Raw genomic sequence first — 23,822 nt, forward strand, 5'->3', positions numbered from 1 at the left:
AAACCATGGAGCCAGTCTAGGAAAAGGGGAATCCAGGAACAGCAGCCAATCAGAACTCAAGACTGAGAAACATGGGATGCACGTTCAAACCCCATCATAGAAAATATGGGAATTCAAATTTATTGATCTCTATATGCCCACTGAAGAAAGCTGTCAGTGACAAAAGAAGATGCTTTCAGGACTTTATTCCACATTGTAGGTACCATAGTACACTATGGTAGAGCTTCTGCCTACTAAACAACAATAGCAGTCAAAGTGTAGGCATAGCCTTCTGATCCTCTCTAGTTGTTAGATACCTTCTTCAACTCCAGGGACCTCACTTCTGAATCCAGAACAGACCTTCTTGCCAAAACTCTCTCACAGGCACATTTCAGCTAATCAGGAAAAGTGTTGTATGGATTAATAGGTCTCTGACGCCCTTCGTCTCAACATCTCTGTGACAAAGTTCCTCACTATTGTGTTTCCAGGAAGCAGGTCAGCAAGCCTCTCCTCCCTTCCCCTCAGCTGAAGCTTCTTAGTTCATCCCAAGCCCCAGCAGGTCATCAATGAAAGCAATATTACGTTCCTGCAGCCTTCTCTAACTTGCAATTTTCAGAATTCTAAACCTGGCATGAGTTGTGGAATTATTTAAAAGGCATCAGATTGGGGAAACATGTTCTGGAATGAGAGAAAGGGGAGGCAACCTTATAATTCTTTGCCAGGGCAGAAATAAACACATGAATGTTTTATGGTATTTATTGGATAGCTTCAGAGAGGAGTGGGCTGGAAGATAAAGATAGAAACTTGTGCTTTGAGAACAAACATGAATCCTTCCTAGATTTGGAAATGAAGCTCTCAGGAACTAGCATTTCAAATACAGTATTGCCCTGAGACAATGTTTACTTAGGAAACAAAACTGCCATTATTTAAATATTTTAAGTAATTTACCTGCTTATTTTAGTTCTGAATTTGGAAGTATGTGGTACAATTTTTAGGAACTTGTTTATACTGTGTTTGTACTGCCTGTCTTGGATTTAATTTATTTTGGTTGTTTAGGTGGTTTGGCAAAAAGCACTGTCCATTTTGACAAATTATTCCCACTCTTGTCATTCAGCATTTCATTTACTCAGCAACAGATACTTACAAATGAAATAGGATGTATAATGCTGAAAACTGAGTTGACAATATTTTATTTTAAAATTTTTGGAGAGGGACAAGGGTCAGGGTAGATAATATCCTTTCTGAATAAATGGAATATATTTCAATGACAGATAGGAATACAGAAGATGATCCATATAAGATGACATAACCTATGATGGGGAATTAATTGTTACATAAATTTAGGTGAGATATGCAATATGAATAAGATAAAATTGTTGAGTGATAAATCTGAATGATGAGCATTCCAGGTGCTTTCTACAGACAGTCTTTGACTTACGATTGCAATTGAGCCCAAAACTTCTGTTGCTAAGTTAGACAGTTGTTAAATTAGTTTTGCCCCATTTTATGACCTTTCTTGCCACATTCGTTAAGTGAATCACTGCAGCTGTTAAGTTGTTAACACAGTTGTTAAGTGAATCTGGCTTCTCCATTGCCTTTGCTTGTCAGAAAGTTGTAAAAGGTGGTCACCTTACCCCGTGGCACTGTAACCATCATAAATATGAGTCCGTTGCCAAGCATCTGAATTTTGATCACATGACCAAGGGGATGTTGCAGCAGTTGTAAGTGTGAAAAATGATCATAAGTAACTTTTTTTAGTTCCATTGTAACTTCAAATGGTCACTAAATGAACTGATGTTAATCAGTTCAAATGAAGACTTCTTGTGTATTTCTTCTTAATCCCAATATCTATAATATGCTTATGATAATGATATACTTTTTAGGTCAACTATAAATGTAACAGTAATTTCAACTGTTCAAGCAGTTACTGTTAATATGTGGCTTGGTCAACTGATATTCAGAAGTGATGGCATATTCATATTCACTCTCTATCTCCCATATATGTTTAAACACATATAGGAAGTGGGAAATGGGCAATTGCCTACATATTGACCTCTGCTGGTATGCTCACAAATCTGATTCCAAGTTTTTGTATGTTCAACTAAAAATACAGGTAGTCCTCGATTTGCAATAGTTCATTTAGTGACCATTCAAAGTTACAATGGTACTGAAAAAAGGACTTATGACCATTTCCCACAGTTACGACTTTTGAAGCATCCCCATGATCATTTGATCAAAATTCAGATGCTTGGCAACTGGTTCATACTTATGACCGGCGCTGTGTCCCAAGATCATAAGTCACCTTTTGTGACTTTCTAACAAGCAAAGTCAATGGGGAAGTCAGATTCACTTAACAACCTGGTCACTAACTTATCAACTGCAGTGATTCACTTAACAACTGTGGCAAGAAAGTTCGTAAAATGGGGCAAGACTCACTTAACAAAAGTCTCATTTAACAACAGAAATTTTGGGGTCAATTGGGATTGTAAGTCAAGGACTAACTGTACTATATGTTGCGGAAGAAAGTTGCAACACAATTCTATATATTCACTGCAGCTTTCTTTCAGTTACTCAGTTGTAATAATGTATTGATACATTCCAGATCACTGCCGTTTGTCTTGCCTTCTATGCTTTCACCCCAGACTGATCAGGAAAAAGCAACTTCAACAGCAATACATTTATAACAGGTTGAGAAGAAGTCACTAATTCAAGAACAGCATGCCATACTAAATGGGCAAATCTTGGTATAAGCTTAAAGTTGCAAACCTGTTAATTACTTGCTTTGCTACACATTTGTTACCATGAACCTCAAATGTCAGTGTCTTGGAATGTTTCAGTTGGAAACCATGTTCAGAAACACATCTACACTTCAAGTATTTGGTTTGATGAACCACAGATATGCAGGCCTATCCACTGTATTTCTCAGTGCTTCATGTATAATTTATTCCCTTATCCTTGTTCCTTCCTAACGCAGGAAATCCTGAAGGAGTACCCAGAAGGAAAGAGTGGTGAGAGAATGAAGAAGCCAACCGAGCAGGAGAAGCATGAGGTGGCAGCGCGGCACTCGATTTAATGGTCTCCGGCTGATGGTCCCATGGTTGTCGTCAGTCTTGGTCCTGATTCTGGGATTCTGGGGCCCGGCTACAGCTGTTGCAACACCACATGAACAGCATGCCTCAACTGCTTTCTCCAGCCAAGTACCATTGGACTGGTTGCTTACTGATCGAGGACCATTCCACCGAGCACCAGACTACGTTGACTTTATAGAGCGCTATCGGCAGGGTTTCACCACTAGATACAGGATCTACCGGTAAGCCATACAGATGAAACAAAATTTTGCACAAACCGTAACACCATCTAATATTTTTTATGTCAAGCTTTCATGGAATAGTGATGTAAAACAGTACAGAATATAGTATAATATTCTGTATTCTGCATTGGCATATGCCAGGCCTTTATATCTATAAGGGCCTATAGTAAGGGGAAGTGTGTGGTAGCTGCTAACTCAAGTGGCATATTTGGAACATTCATTAAAGGTGGAACAGTGGAAGCAATCAAATAAAGCCCATGGATACCAATTCAATAGGAAGATCTTCTGTAGAAGGACCACCCAAAAAACTGGAATCCATAATCATTATATGATGCTGCCTCTCTTTATTCAGCAGCCTTTGCCAATCTGGCACTTTCAAAAGGTGTTGGAATTTAGATTCTTGGCTAGTATGAAAACTTCAGTAGACCCTGAACAGAAATTTTTCATTGACTGAGTTTGTGGGAGGAGAGCATCTTGTTGGATATTCAACTAAAGATGAAAGGTACCTATCTCATGTGGAGTATTGTAGAGAGATTATTAATCCTCTCCTGAATATTGCTTGCATTCCCATTGTATTTGTTTTGCAAGGTTTAATACACTTCATTCAAATTCAGCAGCAATTCATGGGAAGAATGGATAGAATAATAACACCATTGGCCAACCTTCTCCGCCTGCCTTGTCAATATTGTAGATTATAGCTTTTACTGTTTCCAGCCATCCTGACTGGGGATGTTGATTAACTGTAGTCCCAAAATCCAGAATAGAATGGAATTTTTCTCCTAGAATGTCTGATACTCTTTTTTAACTATCCTAAGATTATCTTGAAAGTATTTTAATTTGATATTGATAGACTTTAGTAACAGGAGGAATCAATGTAACCAAATTAAGTTAGGTGGCCCAAAGCCAACAAAAGATTATTCAGTTATCTGCCTGGTAATTAATACCTATGTTGAAAAGAAATAGCATTTGTTCAACATAAGTTAGTCAGCTTCAAATCTGATTTACATTTTTGACTGACAATTGATTTTCCCCCCATGTCTGCAAAGAAACATTTCCAAACATTTAAAATAGGGGCTCCTTCCAAATCCACGTGAGTTCTTCCCTTACCACAGCAACAAAATAGGAAAAAGAAAAGATTATTATACAAATTGCACTCATATAGGAGGCTGTTCTGTCTGAGGATAACTGCACTGACTGAAAGATAATGGGAGTTTGTCTAACACTAACATAATGCTTCTCAAATTTGGCAAGTTTAAAACCTGTAGACTTCAACTCCTAGAAGTCCCTAGTCAGCATGGGGAATTTTAGGAGTTGAAGTCCACACATCTTAAACTTGCCAAATCTGAGAGATACTGTCTTATTTGAATGACACAAGATATTCTTCTATAACAGTGGTTCTCAACCTTCCTAATGCTGCGACCCTTTAATACAGTTCCTCATGTTGTGGTGACCCCCAACCAGGGGTGGGTTCTAAATTTTTTTACTACTGGTTCTGTGGGCGTGGCTTATTTTGTGGGTGTGGCTTGGAGGTCATGTGACTGGGTGGACGTGGCTAGCTGGTCATGTGACCGGGTGGCCATGGCTATGTGTATAGGGACTACTCAGAGGGCTGAAAAAAGTCATTTCTGACAGGTCCTCGCACATTTGACTGGTCCTCACACTTATGACCATCCTCACATTTATGCCCATGCAGCATTCTTAACAACCATGTCACTCATTTCACAACTGCTTCTTTTCACCATGGTGATAAGATAGGGCAAAGAACATAAAATGTGAGGACAGTCGTAAATTCGAGAACTGGTCAAAAGTGCGAGGACCAGTCAAAAATAACTTTTTCAGTCCTCTGAGTAGTCCATGTGCACAAAAGGACTACCCAGAGGGCTGAAAAAAGTGATTTCTGACAGGTCCTCGCACTTTTGACCGGTCTTCACACTTATGACTGGTCATCATTTATGCCCATTGTAGCATTCTTAACAACCATGTCACTCATTTCACAACTGCTTCTTTTCACCATGGTGACAAGATAGGGCAAAAACGTAAAATGTGAGGACAGTCGTAAGTTTGAGGACTGGTCAAAAGTGCAAGGACCAGTCAAAAATAACTTTTTCAGCCCTCTGAGTAGTCCATATGCATAAAAGGATACAGCAATAGAGAGGATGAAGGAAGGGAAGGGAAATTAGAGTAGGAGTGAGGGTAAGAGAGGGAGGAAGAGAGGAGGAGAAGGAGAAAGGAAGAGGAAGTAGGGAGGAGAAGGGGGGGAAGAGAAAGTAAGAAGGAAAGAAAAGAGAGAGGTGGTAGGTTTGAGGAGAAAGATTGCTGTACAATAAAAAAGATGAAAGGGAAGAAAACCAACCCCAAACAAATATGAAGATATTAAGATAAAGAATGAATTGTTAAACTTTAAAGAATAAAAGAGAACAAATATGAATAAATAGCAATAATTAGAAACACACATACAAACATACAACGTATTTTCTTTGAACAGAGTATTTGGCCAGTTCACAAATTTAAACAGTGTTTAGTCATTTCAATTAAATTTATAATTTCTATATTTCCTTTTTGCCATATTTATTCCTCATCTATTTTTTTTAAAAAACCAATATTACCCTTCATCCTCATCTCTAATCTTAATCAAATTCAATTTTTCCCTTCTATTCTATATTATACCCCTTTGCATTGTCATCTATTTTTATATCCATCCTCACATTGGTTAATTATGTAATTATGTAATAGTTGTTGAATACAAATTCAACATTTTAATATAAATCAATTAGTTATATAACTATCTTTTTTGTATATTAATAAATATGAACATGAATATTCCAATTATTTCCATGCAATCCAATTTCTTACAAATCCATTAATTATATTTACCAATAATAATAAACCAAATAATTTCCCCCATATATTCCTCCAAACCACAACTTAACCATTTCTGCTTTCAACACAATATACAATTAATAGTATCTCAATTATTACAATTCCCTAGTTAAATAGAGCTTTTTTCTTTTGTGTTTTAAAATCTTGAACCTCCTTTTTTGCCCTAAATTTCCCATTGTTTGCAGTTTTGCACCTACCTTTTTTTGGTGAGGAAAAAGAAAAAGAAAAAGAAAGATCTCTCTGCCTCATTTTGCAGCAAAGACCCTGCTTTACTTTCAGTTTCGTTTTTTCAGCATAGCTAGGGGGAAAAAAATCTGCTCCAGAGTCCAGCAACAGAGCCCTCCGCAAAACAGCTGAGAGCAAATCAGCTGAGAGTTGAGGCTGATCTAATCAACTTGTGCTAATTAACCTATCCTGAAGCTGAAAGGGGCTGTTTTTTCTATTTTTGCAGGCACCGGTCTACTCATTTGTTTTCTTTTAACACTGATCAGCTGTAGGGTGGCCCTTTGAAGCCCTGTGGCAAGAATTTAAACAGTTTTTTTTCCCTCTAGCCATCAGCTGGGACTCAGGAGGCAGCAATAGATTGGGAGTGGGCGGGGTAAGCGAATGGCCGGCGATCCAACAGAGGCAGAGAGTGAGGGTGAGTGAAGATGTGGGGGGGGTGAGAGAGGGCTTGGGCGACCCCTGTGAAATGGCCGTTCGACCCCCAAAGGGGTCGCGACCCCCAGGTTGAGAACCGCTGTTCTATAAGATCAGAGGCTATCTACTTCAAGGGGTTATTGTATCATGAAATTTTGCATGCATACACATTAAGCTTTTTTCATATTCCATACTTTGAGAACCACCGCTACAAAAGCAAAAAGGGACAATATTATAAATTTAAAAAAAGAAGCAAAATGCATTTTTGCAGAACTTGTTTAACCCATAATATCAATGGTGCTTGCTAATACTAAATTGATGTAAGTAAGAAGCTTTTGGAATCTAGCTTGATTTTTATAAGCCAATATTAAGGGACTCATTTGAATAGTTAGAACATGCAATTTAACTAGAAAACAATGTAGTAGATAGTTCAATAGCCTTGTGAAAGCAAATGAGGAAAGCCTATTCTATGTGGCAGGATCACTGCTTGTGTTGTATTATTTTTAGTATGTTGTGGTTATTTGTATGTTTGCTCACTGGCTTTCTAACTTTGGTAAGCTGCAACATAGCTGTCAGGCATTGAATTAGATTGGAAAAACAACCATTTAAAAATGTCAATTCCTTGGCTTTCTCAAAATCATCTCTCTCCAAGAAGAGTTCTTAAAGTTAACTCATTACTTCTGTGCTACACATACTGTATCATTAGGCATGGTTAGGAATTGCTAGTCCTGTGTTATGCTTTAGATTTAATTCCAAAAAGGTGTTTCAAAAGGTAGGATTGGTATGTAATTCCTTAAAGCAACTGAGTTTTTCTTCAGAAAACAAAACACCTGTAACATCTTTTAGATGCACAGCTCTATTAACTAACAAAGTGGGTCCCCCCCACTTTGTTAGCATTTCCACCCAGCCCTTAAAGTGCATTGAGAGTAGAAAAAATGATTCAAATGCAGATTGATATGTGAACGTTTCTGCTTGCCAAATCTTCGTGGGAAGAGAAAAACTGTTTAAGCTAATTACAATATTATGTACAGTATAGAAATAAACAGCTGAACTAAAGCTGCACGTGACATCAGTCAAGTCAGAATTAGTTACCTAATTTGCGTGGGCTGGACTTTTGAGAAGTGCTTCCAAGGACAAGCAAAGCATCCAGAGGGGTTTGCAGGAAAGGCAAGCTGGAGCTAGTTACCTTTTTCTTCCTAGCAGTCTAGCTCCCCTTAAACAACTAATTGTCCTTGCTTCTCCATTCCTAGTCTGGGAATACTTCACTAAATAATTAGATATTTCTAACCCATGTTGGTAGCCTCTAGCCAAGACTTCATATGGCGCCTGATTCCTGTTTTTGTGAGCCCACTCAGTCTGCAGCAATAAATTATGATAGTTCAGTTCTGCATAGTTTCTTGCTATTTTGAGATACAAGGTAAGTGTAATATAAATACAAGCGAGGCATAAGAGAATTAAAAAAGAAAAGGACAAATAAAAACAACACAACACTCATATTCCTTCTCTCTCTAATCTGGAGAAAATAGCCCCCCAAATTTTTGTCCTGCCATGTGTTTGACATGGCCTAATGAAATCTCATTGCTCCATTCACTGCAGCTCTCACTTGATACCCCCCATCCGCTTGTGCAGGGCCGGATTTTCCTATAGGCTAACTAGGCTTCAGCCTAGGGCCTCAAGATCAAGAGGGGCCTACATTCAAATTGTTAGCAAAATTAAAATTACACTTTCACTTTAGGTGAAAGGGCCTCATAAGTGGAATAGCCTAGGGCCTCTTTTCATCTAAATCCGGCCCTGGGCTTGTGTGCTCCTTGGGCTACCAAAAGTTTGCTCCACTCTGTGGTAAATTAATACATAAGTGGAACTAAACTACAGATAGAGAAAATTGGCTGACAGTTCTCCTTTCCTTAATGTTTTTTCTAAAATTCCTCTCTTTCCCTCTTGCTTCCTCAAGCTGAGAGTGCAGGTAACTAATAATGAATAGAGCATGTTGTTTTGCTCTGATGATTTATTTAAAAGGAGGCAATATGAACTGCACTGAATGTGTTTGAGAGGGAGAGAGACATATAATCTTTCAGCTTGAAAACATAATACATACTATTGATGATGTTTATAGTTACGATATGCATAATGTTTATGGACAGAAAGGTTGACCACTTGCAATTAAATCCAGTGTTAGAGAATTATAAATAATATTTTTCCTTGTGTATAAAACAGTTAAATACAAGACTACAGAGGGGTCTGGTAAATGTTATCTCCCAGTGGCCCTGGTGTAGCAGTGATGAAGAACTCTAGGTCAGATACAGAGCACCAGAGATATGATTCAGTTCATGTTATTACCAATTAGGAAGCAAGATGAAGAAAATCTATACTGTATGATAACCCTGGAGGGTTACTAGGATAGCTTTATAATGGATCAGACAAATAAAGGAAGATAATCCATACTACAAGCCATGAAAGCTTTATATGAGAACTACCATATTTGAAACAAAATACCTTTGCATGTCAGTTGTTTCCATTGTCCTCAGGGTCTGGTTCCCTGGTAGCATTTGATTGGCTGTTTTGGGAACATAACCCTTAATCAGATCAAACTTTTGGTTTTCCAAGTAGACAGTTTAATATTTTTATGACAGCAACTGCCTGTCAGAGTAAACAATAGATGGAGCAGTGTCTTGTTTTAAGGCAGTTCCTTGTTTCCATGTATATATAATATATATTCAACGCAGTAACAAAATCAGTATTCTAAATTAGATACAATCAAAACATTAGCAAGTCACAGTAAAGCTGTAAGCAGAACCAATGTCAGCTTTGCCAGAATCCTGCATCATGCCTTCAGAATGTGGATTAGCTATATAAGAAACTTTCCAGTTTATTTTGTTTATAGCTGATTTCTTGTAAACATAGAGACAAAATTCCAATCTAAAAGATACAACATGGCTATAATTGGTTACTTGAGACTGGAACAGAAAAAGAGAAACTGAAGCAAAAAACTTGTTTTACTTGCAATAATTGTATGGCACTCATTTCTAAAGGCTCTGAGTGGCTAACAATCTGAAACACCATTGAAAAAGTTTTTAAAACCTGAAGTTTTATAGGCACTCATAAAAAATTGTTTTTAGATTTCTTTTTCAATACCTATGTCTTTGGAGAGTTACCAAACATTTCTGTGACTATAGAGATCTTGCTCTTTTGTTTGCAATGACAGAAGAACCACTAATAGGTTTTCTAGTACTGAGCTGTGTCATTTCAAAGATCAATTACATGGTTTATTCCAATGCTTGTCAAAGAGAGGAAAGCTCTGTTCAGAAACTGAGATTTCTGCTATTAGTTGGGACACAATTTTTGGTTCCCTATATAATCCCATCAGTGGTGGGTTTCTACCGGTTCACTTCAGTTCAAGCAAACCGGTAATGGCGGCAGCAGGAGGCTCTGCCCACCCACCCGGACATCATCATGGACGCTCTGTGCATGCGCAGAAGCGCCATGAGCGAGCAAAGTGAGCATGCGCACACATGCGCTACAAAATCTGAACCTGTAGCAAAGGTAAGTGGAACCCACTATTGAATCCCATTCTCTCTGTTGTGCACTCCCTATTGGTTAATTATCACACTATTCCCATGGACTCCTATTTGGAAATTATTAAATTAATCAACCAATTAAAATATGGGAAAATCCAGATAGTAACTTAGTTCTATTTGAGTTAAGGCAAATGCTGATGGTGGAGCCCTAGTTTGGCTTGCCTTTCACTAGACTCTGCTGGAAGCTACTGTTGGAAGAAATATCCACCTGGTCCAGGTCCAAGCCAGGAGAAAGGCACTGGAAATAAAATGGAGGCAGGAGGCTGATTGGAAAGAAAGGTTCCCTTTACTGATGAAGCAGAACTACCAACCACAGGTGATTCTGGGACAGCTGACAAAATGGAGTTTAGAATGGGTAGGTTTTATACCTTCTGGATTCCTATGGGGTCATGTAGGGGTTATCATTGGCTCTATAGGCAAAGGGAGAAATGCAAATCCTAGGTGTTTGTCTGAGCTAATTTGTCAACCTTTGGCTTGTTGCTTATCTGAGTTTCTGCCTGACCCAGTCTTTCTGAATGAATTGCCAAATCTGCATTTCTAAAAGCTGGCCTTCTCAGTTTTTGCTTGGGGCAGGGAAACTGGGGCTGGTGTCTCCCTCCTTTAAGTTTTCTCCCCATTTCTCCTTTAGGGGAAATATTCTATTCTGCCTTTTTCATTCTTGGGGGGGGTTCCACACTACCTGTAAAGAGCTAAACAGAATAACAAGAGTTGGAAGGGACCTTGGAGGTCTTCTAGTCCAACCCCCTGCTTAGGCAGGAAATCTTAGGCAGCTGTGGCTTCTTTGTTTAATCAGGATGCTACACAAAAACACCATTGCCCAAATTAGACATGAGAATGCCAGGCAGTTTATTATCCCAATCAGCAAAGAGATGAAACAGGGCTGTATTTTGTTCCCCCACCATCTTTCTTTAATATCTATTTGAAATTGTAGCAGCCATAACTAAAAGGGAATTTTAACACACACACCCAAACTCAAAGACACATTTTGCATATTTGACAATGAAGCAATCTTTTCTCTTTCTCAGATCAATCTAAGAAATCTCTGGGGCGTGGTGGCCCATCATAGGGAGGAAAGGCTACAACAATTTATTCCAAAATTAAAAATTATGGTATTTTCAAGGGTACTGGAGTGCCATAAATTCCACTGGTGTGGAGTGATAACAAAAGGCACACTTCTGCCTTTAAATAGTGGAATCTTGTATACCAAGGGCCTATATTAAAGGTGTCTCTGATAAAGGGAATAGTGCTGCCAAGGCAATATTGAGCCTTTGGTAGATGCCTTCTGGTTCCCTTGTATCTGTTTAAAGCTGAACTTGTGTTACAGATGCTTTACCGCTTTCAGTCTCTAGGAGTTCAAAGGTGTTATATTTACAAACTGTTTGATGATAGCAATAGCACTTAGACTTATATACAACTTCACAGTGCTTTACAGTCCGCTCTAAGCGGTTTACAGAATCAGCATATTGCCCCCAACAATCTGGGTCTTCATTTTACTGACCTCGGATGGATGGAAGGCTGAGTCAACCTTGAGCCTGGTAAGATTTGATCTGCCAAACTGCTAGCAGTTGGTGATCAGGAGCAGTAGCCTGCAGTACTGCACTTGAACCACTGCACCACCACGGCTCTAATGATAGTTTTTGCATGCTCTCTTTCCAGCAATCCTATATTGTGCCTCAAGTGATCCGATCCATGCTGAATCAGGAATGGTTTCTCTTTAGGGTCTCCATCCCACCTCCACCTACCCCAATTTGCTGCCTGTATTTCTGATTAAAGTTCTTTATCAGCAATTGTTCATTATTATTGCATTCTGACAACTCTTCTTGATAAAAAGTCATGGACAAGCTGCATTTCTGCTGCCTTTAGGTCTAGAGAGAAAGACAGAGTAGAAATCCACCAGTGACTTTTTGATGCAGATGCATTTGGGGGCTACTGGCAGGTTCTGGATTGGAGTCTGCTTGTATCATAGACATTTTGCCTGGTTTGCTTCAACATCTTCCCTACAGCAATATTGGAGGATAGGTACAGGACAATCCCTTTTAGATTGACAGTTGTCCTTATGATTCAAGTGAGCATGAAACCCTTGTCCATATTTTCTTCCACCACACAACTTGTACAGATCTTTGTACAACTGCATACTGGCTATCCTTTTAATGCTCCTTTCCAGGAAAAATTAATCTTACTTTGAGAAATATTTATTTATCCATTCATTACATTTTGATATCACCTATGTCACCTAAGTAACTCTAGGCAGCATACAATGAAAACATGACTGAAAATATAAAAAACATAAATAAGAACAAAGTGAAAAACAGAATTAAAAGATAAAGTTACAGTATTAATAGTTTAAAAGTTTAAAGGGTGGAGAGAACACACTCATTACATCAACCATCCCCAGGGTTGACACACACACACACCCGTAACAGAATTGGTAGAACCAAATCTTAATAATCTTTCTGAAGGCCAAAAAAGTGGTGATCTGCCTCTCCTTGGGGGGGGGAAGAATGTTTGAAAGAGTGGGGGCAATGACAGAAAAGGCTCTTCCTGGATCCTGTCAGGCAAAATTCTTTAAGGATCCACACCATGCAGTCCAAGTACTGACTGGGTAAGACAGGATGAAAAATCCCTTTTGAAGGATCAGAACTCAACTGTTATGAATAGCTGCATTGGCTTCCGGTGGTCTTCCGGGTGTGCTTCAAGGTGTTGGTTACCACCTTTAAAGCGCTCCATGGCACAGGGCCTGGGTACTTACGGGACCGCCTTCTGCCACCGATAGCCTCCCACCGGCCAGTACGCTCCCACAGAGAGGGACTCCTCAGGGTGCCGTCAGCCAGGCAATGTCGGCTGGCGACCCCCAGGGGGAGGGCCTTCTCTGTGGCAGCACCTGCCCTCTGGAACGACCTGCCCCCGGAGATACATAGGATATCAGATCTCCGTGCTTTTCGCCATGCCCTCAAAACTTTTTTATTTCACCAAGCTGGGCTGGCGTAAACCCCCCCCCTTAGATATTTTAATTGCAACAGATTTTAGTTGGGATGTTTTAAATCTGGGCCAAAATTTGTTTAATTTTTTAATAATTTTAAATTTTGTATTGATGTTTTTTATTCTTGGCTGTTCACCGCCCTGAGTCCAGCAGGAGAAGGGCGGTATAGAAATTTAATAAAATTAATTAATTAATTAATTAATAGAGTGGCTATTAACTTCGTTAGTTACTATCTCAATGTGAAGGAAAATACTGTTTTACCTGTGATATTTTATTACCAATTCTCTTTTACTCTCTAGCTTTATCCACTTTTTTGTGTTTTTAGGCTTTCAAATATATTTTTATCTTTCTATCACATTTGCATTTTATTTATTTATTTATTTATTTATTTATTTATTTATTTATTTATTTATTTATTTATTTATTTATTTATTTTATATTGCCGCCTATTCACCCATGGCGACTCAAGGCAGCTTACAGAATATAAAACCACATTTAAAACAAGAAAACTAATAAAAAGAAACAAATAAATTAATATAGTATAATATAATAAAATAACCCCCACTCTCCACCCCCTGCCCTGCCCCAGCAGGTCACATGAGCCATTTAATGGACTCCATCCCACTCTGGGTTCCCCAGCTGGCAGAACCAGGTCTTCAGCGCCTTTCAGAAGAGTATTAGAGTAGGGGCCATTCTATAATCTCTAGTCCCTTAGATAATCTGGTCCCAAGCTATGAAGGGCTTTAAAGGTGACAACCAGCACCTTGAATTGCACCCAGAAGCAAATCAGCAGCCAATGCAGCTCTCACAGGAGAAGTGATACATGTGCCCACTAGGGTCTGCACAAAACCATGTGGGCTGCTGCACTTTGTACCAACTGGAGCTTCCAGATGCTCTTCAAGGGCAGCCCCATGTAGACCGCATTGCAATAGTCAAGACGGGAAGTGACTAGGGCATGAGTGACTGTGAGTAGGGATTGTTGGTCCAGGAAAGGGCATAACTGGTGCACAACCCGCAGTCGCGCAAAGGCCCTCCTGGCCACAACCACCACCTGCTCTTCGAGCAGGAGTTGTGAATCTAGGAGAACCCCCAGATTACGCACAGGTTCTGTTTGGGGTAGTGCCACCCCATCCAACACCAAAGATGGCAATTTTCCTCACAGCCATCATCATTACTTCTATTTGTGGGACACTTTCCCAAATTTTAAAAAAATGCACAATAGAGCTGGTGTCCTGGCACTGTACACACATGAATGAGAAGAAGAATTTGGCAACATAATATATAAAGGGATTCTACTAAACAGTGTTATGAATGCTGGTCTGTGACAATAATAAGAATTGATTGATTGATTGATTGATTGGTTGATTGGTTGATTGATTGAACAGTGTTATGAAGTTGTAATATGAAACAATGTGAAAGCAGTCTTGCTGGATCAAACTAAAAAATTATCTAGCCTGCAAAACTAATGTGATGCAAAGGAATATGGCTGGAGTTTATGAAAGATGCTTCATGTACAGTTTTATTATTTCATGGCAATTCATATTCAAGATTTATTGGTGCTATACATATGTTGCAAATCTGTACATTTCATATGTCTATAAAGCATAAAGATGTGTTGCACTTGTGCAATGCAGCCCATTCAGAAACAATTTTCCAGAGACTGACCTACAAACTAAGATTATAAAATAAAAATAAGCTCATTTTTATAGAATCTTCTCAGGACTAAAAATCTATTCACATAGATTAGATATATTATTCAGCAATATCTGTGGATAAAGCAAGGATCATCCCTTGGGGCAGGTGGAGTTGGAAAAATTTTCTGGGCTTTTAAATATGCAGGCAGAAAGGATAACAGCTTTAACAAGAATTTTAAAAGTAGTAGCTAAGAAGTTGGCACATACAGAGCTCTGTATTACTCACTCAAGGTATAGAAAGCTGATGCTCCTGAGGAAATGAAGCCTTTTTCAACCCTAAATGCTATCTTTAAGAAAGCCAGAGCCAATAAACAAAATAAAGATTACAAGGGGAGAAAAAAAATGTACTATTCTTTGAAGGCAGTTAAAATCATTGCTCTGGGTATCTGGAAAAACTGGGTGCTGTCTGCCAAGAATAGCTATTTATGAGTCTGACTTTGCCATGGCTTCACTGAGGAAAAAAGATGGCAGAAAAAATATGGCCCTTAGAATGGAAACTAAAAAAGGTTGTGCTTAATTAGGCACAATGAAACATTTTAATTGTAGGAGGTTTTCCAAAAACAATCCTTTTCCATTTAAAAATTAACAATACCTTCTGGCATGAGTTTATCAAATGCATGAAGCGTTAACCTGAATTACAGGTATATGTATAGATGGCTGTTATTGTAAGCTTTGAGGGAAACTGTAAATTTTTTTTAAAAAAGTTTTTTTTATTTTATAAACAAACAAACAATACATAATCAATCATTCAATATATCTTCTAAATACATCTTTTGTGTCTTCTTTTTACTCTTCCAATATTTATCATATCTTAATATTATCATTTCCTTTGTTATGACATTTCCCCCACATTTCTTACTTCTCTATTAATACATTTATCTATCTTTTAATTTTATTAAAAATTAGACAACAATTTTATCCCCACACAACCGTCAACCCCCCTCCCCACCCCCCACCCTGACTTCCTAGAGCAAAAACAGGGTATAACATTAAACAAGCATAAACTAAAATATACTTACTACAAGATTCAAAACTCCCTCACACTCTTTAATTCCTCTTTTAAAAGTTATTCATCAGCCTCCCCTTTTAAAATTCTAATTTAAACATTTTAAAACTTTCTTTAAAGCATATCTTTTTAGAAAAAAAAAAAGAAAGAAAAATATTATTTTAGGTTAAACCTTTTAAAATCTCTTAATACCTCAATAAAACATTCTTCAAAATATGTTTCAAAACTTTTTTTTAAAAAAGGCTATCCATTCAATTTTAAATTAACCATTTTAATACTTCAGTAAGTTTTAAAAAACACTTCAATAAAACATTCTTCAGAGTATAACCTTAAAGATACTATTAATCCATTGGGTTAAATTATTTCTAACTCTTGAGTTCATTCTTCAAAATATCAATTTCAAAACTTTCAGAAAGCTATTAACTTTAAAGTTAACCATTTTAATACCTCGATAACTTTTAAAAAGCTATCCATTTTTAGTTAAACATTTTTACTTAAACTTAAAAAATACTAATTTCAGTAAGCTTTCCATATTTATTATCAAGATCCGCCCCAAAAGAAATTAATCTTCCATTCTTCCTTTCTTTCTATATTTTTTCCAGTCCTTCTTCTTCAATAATACTTTCTTCTTCAGCATTGCTCCTCCCGCTGCTTTTATTTTCGAAAATTGTTGAATATGGATTTGAGGCTGATGTATCTTTGGAATTCGTTCTCTTCTTAAAATTATCTCCTTTAATTTGAAACCTCCATTTCGACTCTTCCTGCTTCTATAATCAGTCACTTCATTCCTTAAAGATTGATTCTGTCTGTAAAGCCAAAGATTGTCACGGTAAAGTTTATCAGTCTGCAGGAAAGAGTCTATTTGCTGCTTTTCAATTAGTTGCATAGAAGCCTCTGCCAAAACCTCTGTTTCCAGTGTGCTAACTTCCATCTTAATCCTGACAGCTTCTTTTCCCTCCTCCAAAGTCACATTAGCTTGGTTAATTTCTTTCTCTTTTCTGGCCAGCAAATCATTGTTGTTCTCCAAATTTTGATTTTGAACAGTCCTTTTAATTGATTCTAATATAACAGAAGTATGAAAATTTAAGAGTTCTTGTAAACCTTTACAGTCACAACTTGTGAGTTTGCTGGCTCACATAATAATGATCCTCCATCCTTGATGTCAGCCATATTTTAATTTTCACTTTAAATTTATTCAGCTATCAGGCAATTAAGTCCAATTATTTTCCACACAATTTAGAAGTATAAAATAGTTGAGATCAATACCATAGTTTTTTCCATTCCACTAACACTTTAAATCTTTTTCTTGCTGCGTAATCCAGTAACTTTAACAATGTTGCTAACATTAACAATCACTTTCACTAGTAATAAGTTTCGTTTTTCATGCCCTTAAGCGCCATCTTTTTCTTTTATCTCTTAAACGGAGTTAAAGTTCAGTACTTGCATTTTTTGTTCTCCTGATTTTGCTCTGCCAGCAACCAGGGTTGAAGTTTCTCTTAATCCTTAAAATTGCATTGCTGGTGTGGTCGCGACCCCTTGTTCTGCATAAAGCAGACTCGTCCCGGATCTGGAGCACTGAAGGGCTTTCAGGGAGCTCTCACCCTGCAAACCCCAGGCTTAAAAAAAAACCTGGGGGTCTAGGGGAGCTCTACCCAGACCCTTCTGCTCTTCTCTCCCCCTTTTTCCCTGGGGAAAAGTTTTGAGCTGCTAGACAGCTGATTTTCGCTGTTCTAGCGGCAAAGTGAATCGCGGGGCTGAAGCTCCTAAAGGAGCGTCCATCAGGGAACGCGGAGCCACCGGAAGTCGAGGGAAACTGTAAATTTTGAAGGCAGCTGCTGGTGCTCAGGATTATGCTGGGGATTACACCATTTAGTCCACTGGGGTGTGGCTTTCTCTTTGTCTGCGTCTTTAGGTTTGAAAATTGGTTTTTAAAGCAAAGAAAATTTTAACAGTAAATAAATAGACAATTGGTTGAACTGGCTTAGACTCAGTACAGTAGTTTGTCTGGGAAGGGCATAGAAAGGGTTAGATTACAGCTGCTGTGTCATACTAAATCCAAATAAAACTGGCTATCTAGCTCACAAGTCTGTTATTAATAATGTTATCCATCCTGAGGTTGTTGCTTTGAAGTTCCTGTTTCAGCCATCTCCTCCAGGCCAAATATTGCTGCCTTTTGCTGTCAGTTTTGATGCCAGTGACTGTGTGCAGGGATGGTAAAAACAACAATCAAAATGGTGGTTGAATTGTCATTACCACCATACCAGCAGATGCCTCTCGTGTAACTCTTACCTCAAGGCTGGGTGCAGCTTGTTCTCTGGTTAGGCAGCCATGGTAGTTGGCTGAGGGTTTGGTAGTGAGGGTTTAAGGGGTGGAGCTATATCACTTTCACCTTACCTTGCCTAAAATAATTGGTGGAATTCAGATGTGGTAGAATAGAGGTAAGACTCAAGAACTGCTGGTATAGTCAGCTTCTGGGCATAGAAAATGGAGTGAGGATGGGGAGAAGAGAGAATCACCTTGCAACCAGTTTGGACTGGGAATTGTTCCAGGTTGGATCTCTCAATAGTGGAGAGGAGTTAGTGATATGCTTATTTCCCCAGCTAGTGTACCCTGCATATCTGTGATGGAAAAATGCCGTTCTCTGGTACAAGCCAGGATTCCTGGTTCAGATGTCATGAGGAGCAGTTTCCTAGTTCAATATGAAGTGAATGTGAGCGGGGTGTGTTCATCATCGCATCGTTTGTTCTTTTTAGTAAACACAGCCATCCTGTTCTTCTGTGCTGGGCTCTGCCTCTTTCCCATGAGGTAAGACTCATTACCCTGAAGGTGTCTGAATGGATTGTAGTATGAATACAGTTCCATGCAGTGGATAGAAAAGAGGCCAAACATGCCCTGATACTTCTTTTTTTGCAGCTTCCCAATGGACATTTATTTATTTCTTGTCAGATCAATCTGCTTCTCCCCTCTCATTTTTTTCTGTAGATTGATGTGATTTGGCATCATTTACTGATTTTTAGCTAGTGGGAACAAAGATGGAAGTAGACACGATGAACAAATTTAAGCCAGGGAGATTTTGCTTAACTTGACTTACGACCACAACTGAGCACAAAATTTCTGCAAAAGCAAGTCAGTTAAGTCAGTTTTGCCACATTTTACAACCTTTCTTGCCACAGTTGTTAAGTGAATCACTGCAGTGCTTAAGTTAGTAACGTGATTGCTAAGTGAATCTGGCTTCCCCATTGACTTTGCTTGTCAGAAGGTCACCCCAGGACATGCAACTGTCATAAATCTGAACCAGTGGCCAAGTGTCCAATTTTGATCATGTGACCATGGGGATGGCGCAATGAGTATGAAAAATGATCTTAAATCACTTTTTTCCAGTGTGCTGTTGTAACTTTGAACAGTCACTAAACAAATAGTTGTAAGTCAAGTATTACCTGTACTTTCTTATAAGCTATGTAGTTCTAATAGTGCTTTCTGCGTAATAGTTGGTATGATCAATGATTAACAAAAATTAAAAATAACAAAATCAAATCAAATAGATGAGATAAAATAACAGGCTAACAAAGATAAACTAACACAAAAAAAATGTGTCTTATATGAATATAATGGTGCATTAATTACCTGTGCAAGTGTAAATATAAAATATTACAAACTATGAAGTAAAATATATGCCATCTAAAATATGTGAACCCTAAAGTAATAAGTAAAACAGAAGCAATTATTTCTGCAACCCATTATGCTTTATCTTTATTGCGGCAACATCAAATTTGGCAACTGCACAAGTGATAAATGGTTTCAAATCTTCTAAAAGGTGTTTCACATAGAAATTGTCTGGTCTTGTGGAAATTACATATTAGGGACAGAAGATAAGCAGACCTGATATCCCTGAAGAGTTTACAATGTAGTAATACATGTGAAATGGTTTTGATCTCCTTGTCGCCACATTGGCAGATATGCTCGGTTAATGGGGTTTTGGAGTATCTGCCTTGTAGCAGGGCAGATGGTAAGATGTTGTGACTGGCTTTGCAAAATGTTTTTCTCAGCTTGGAAAAGTTAGATTTTGAAGATAGCTTGTTAGTTCCCAAGTGCCCTTATTCATCCAATTTGTGCTATGTCGGGGCAGCAATTAACTTTAGTCTTATATTCTGTTTCTCTTATTCTTTGAGTGAACAGTTGTTTTGACTTGTCACATCCTAAAGAAATTAGTAATGGTACAAAAAGTCCATATAATGCCTGTTCTGCTCTATGGCCTGTTTCCAGGAAAAAGAAAAATAGTCTATTAAAACTAAGGGGGTCGGTCTGAATTGGATTTTTACCCAGTAGTTTATCATCCTCCTCCAAGCCCTTACCTGAATTGCAGGCATTCCTGCCTCAAGCCTTAACTGGGTACTTGCTGATCCTTTGGGCTCAGCAAGGATTGATCTCAAAAATTTTGTTTGCATTGTTTCCAGTGCATCCTTCTTTGCATAAATTCCTATTTGGGCCCAGTATAGGATATATACCAGTGGTTTGGTCTGAAAAAAGTTAATACTACAGGAATTAATTGTATTAAGCACTTAATAGCACTTCTACACATAAGAGCTAGCTGCAATATGTGATACTGGCACACATTCAAGGTGCCTTTTTAGAGTGAAAAACTACCCGCAGATATTTAAATGAAGTCACTTCCTCTAATTTGGGCTCCTCTCTCTCCAGAATTGAGAGAGCAAATTCTCTCAATTCTGAGCAAATTTTAGATTCATCAAAATTAAAAACCAGGGGATTTTGGCTGTAGTATCAAAATATTGCTGCTATTGGTCTTTTTAGCCCTATAAGTTTTAATTGTGAAATTATGGTACCATTATCAGCATAGAGTGGATTCTGTGCCCTGCTAGTTTAGATGCGTGGAAATGTGGATTATGACAAAGGTCCACCAATGAATTGACATATAAACTGAAAAGAGAGGGGGCAAGAATATTCCTCTCTCACTCTCACTTTCTGAACACTTACTCTGCCAGAGAGAAATGCTTGGAAATTGAACCTCACTCTTACCTACAATTTCTGTATCAGAAAGAGGAGGCACCTATTAGTAGTTGAGTGGGGTTCCCCCCCCCCAAAAGAGCATTCCTGGAAATAAATTCAAAGGCATGTTTAAAATCTAGAAAGGGAGGGAGGATTTCTTTGTGCAAGACAGTAGAACTCCAGAATCTGGCCTGCTGTTGCTCTTCCTCCTCTGAATCCTGCCTGGTCATCTTGGATTATGGCCTCTATCTCTATCCAGTCTTGGAACTAGTGCTTTATAATGTTAGCCACACTCAAAAGGCTGATAGGCCTGTAATAGCATGGATCATTTTTATTGTCCTTTTAAAAAAACAATAAATTGGGATTATTATTGCCAACCCCCAATCTTTTGAAACATAATCAGTCTGATCTATGAATAATAATAATAATAATAATAATAATAATAATAATAATAATAATAATTTTATTTCTATACCGCCCTTCTCCCGAAGGACTCAGGGCGGTGTACAGCCTATTTAAAAACAGAATAGACATCAATTTAAAATAATTTAAAAGTATTAAATAAATTTGGCTTAATTTAAAACCCCAAAAATTTAAAACATCCAATTTAAAATTATGTTGCTAACCCAGCCTGGCGGAACAATAGGGTCTTGAGTGCACAACGAAATACCCGGAGGTCAGAGATTCACCCCCAATAGTCAGCGATGGCACCTGCTGACTATATCGGGACGCCGGAAGCCACAACCACTCGGTCTTGGAAGGGTTGAGTCTGAGCCTGTTCCTCCCCATCCAGACCCGCACGGCCTCCAGGCAGCGAGACATCACATCAAGGGCATCGTTGGGGTGGTCTGGGGTGGCGATGTACAGCTGAGTGTCGTCAGCGTACAGATGACACTTCACCCCAAAACCACGGATGATCTCACTGAGCGGCTTCACATAAATGTTGAACAGGAGGGGCGAGAGGACCGACCCTTGCGGCACTCCCCATGCGAGATGCCTCGAGGTCGACCTCTGTCCCCCTGCCAACACAAACTGCGAGCGGTCGGAGAGGAAGGAGGAGAACCACCACAGAATGGTGCCCCCTATTCCTAACCCCCTCAACCGCCGCAGCATGATACCATGGTCGATGGTATCAAAAGCCGCTGAGAGATCTAATAGGACTAGGACAGAGGAGCAACCCCTGTCCCGAGCCCTCCAGAGATCATCCACCAACGCGACCAATGCTGTTTCTGTGCTGTACCCCTGCCTGAAGCCCGACTGGCATGGGTCCAGATAGATAGCTTCATCCAGGTGTCGGGGAAGCTGTCATGCCACCATGCTCTCAACAACCTTTGCCACAAAACGAAGGTTGGAGACCGGACGGTAGTTGGCTAATTCAGCAGGTCCAGGGAAGGCTTCTTGAGGAGGGGCCTCACTATCGCCTCTTTCAAGGCGGCAGGAAAATTACCCTCGCTCAGAGAAGCAGTTATAATCCCCTGGAGCCAGCCTCGTGTAATCTCCCGGGAGGCCAGTACCAACCAGGAGGGACACGGGTCCAATAAACACGTGGCGGCACTAATCTTACCCAGAACCCTGTCCACATCCTCGGGAGCCACAGGATCAAACTCCTCCCAGATAACATTCTCAAGACCTACCCTCGTCTCCTCCCGTGGACTCATCCAATCGGAGTCCAAGCCTTCCCGAATCCGAGCGACTTTATCATGCAGGAATTGCACAAAATCCTCAGCACGACCCTGCAAGGGATCTTCCCGCACTCCCCCCCCGAAGAAGGGAGTGGGTCACCCTAAACAGGGCGGCTGGGCGGTTCTCTGCAGATGCGATAAGAGCGGAAAAATGGTTAGATTTTGCCGCTTTTATCGCCACTAGGTAGGTCTTGATATAAGACCTCACCTGTGTCCGGTCGGAATCGGATTGACTAGTCCTCCAAATGCTCTCTAGGCGTCTTTTCCGACACTTCATCTCTCTCAGCTCCTCAGAGAACCAAGGAGCCAATTGAGATCGGCATCGGGTCAGAGGCCGCAAAGGCACGACGCGGTCCAAAGCTCTGGCAGCCGCCCTTTCCCAGGCGGCCACCAGCTCTTCAGTCGAGTTGTGTGTCAGAGTCTCAGGAAACGGCCCAAGCTCCGTCAGGAACCTTTCGGGGTCCATCAGGCGCCTGGGATGGAACCATCTGGTCGGTTCCATCTCCCTGCGGTGGGGGAAAGTGGTAGGAAAGTCCAAGTGAAGGAGCGAATGATCTGTCCATGACAAGGGTTTGATGTCTAGATCCCCTCTACCAAGATCATTCAACCACTGACCAGAGATAAAAATCAAGTCCAGAGTGTGTCCCCCTATGTGAGTGGGGCCTTGAACTACCTGGGTCAGGTCCATGGCCGTCATGGAAGCCATGAACTCCCGAGCCACCTCTGACGCCTCACCCGCAGATGGAAGGTTGAAATCCCCCATGACAATAAGTCAGGGGGTATCAACCGCCACCCCGGCAATGACATCGAGTAGCTCGGGCAGGGTCGCTGCCACGTGGCAGGGAGCCAGGTACGTGGTCAGCAAACAAATCTGCACCCCACGGCCCCACTTCACACAAAGGGACTCATATCCGGCTATCTGAGGAACAGTGGTCTCCCTCGGACAAAGACTTTCCCTAATAATCACCGCCACTCCCCCACCCCTCCCCTGGGCCCTTGGCTGATGAAATGCACGGAAACCTGGCGGGCACATTTCGACGAGGGGGACCCCCCCCTCTTGGCCCATCCAGGTC

General features: G+C 39.8%; 1 protein-coding gene across 1 annotated transcript in view; it reads left to right on the top strand.

Annotated features, from left to right (window-relative positions):
* Window positions 1-3,023: 3,023 nt before the first annotated feature.
* BRINP2 (BMP/retinoic acid inducible neural specific 2) overlaps window positions 3,024-23,822 on the top strand; it is an 87,806-nt gene continuing 67,007 nt past the window's right edge. Inside the window, exon 1 of the mRNA XM_070939235.1 lies at window positions 3,024-3,289. Within this exon, the coding sequence (XP_070795336.1) occupies window positions 3,024-3,289 (266 nt within the window). The remainder of the gene's footprint in view (window positions 3,290-23,822) is intronic.

Source organism: Pituophis catenifer, unplaced genomic scaffold, assembly GCF_029215685.1.
Source record: "Pituophis catenifer annectens isolate HBS135680 unplaced genomic scaffold, rPitCat1.0.hap2 SCAF_3, whole genome shotgun sequence".
In the NCBI taxonomy this organism is placed as follows: domain Eukaryota; kingdom Metazoa; phylum Chordata; class Lepidosauria; order Squamata; family Colubridae; genus Pituophis; species Pituophis catenifer.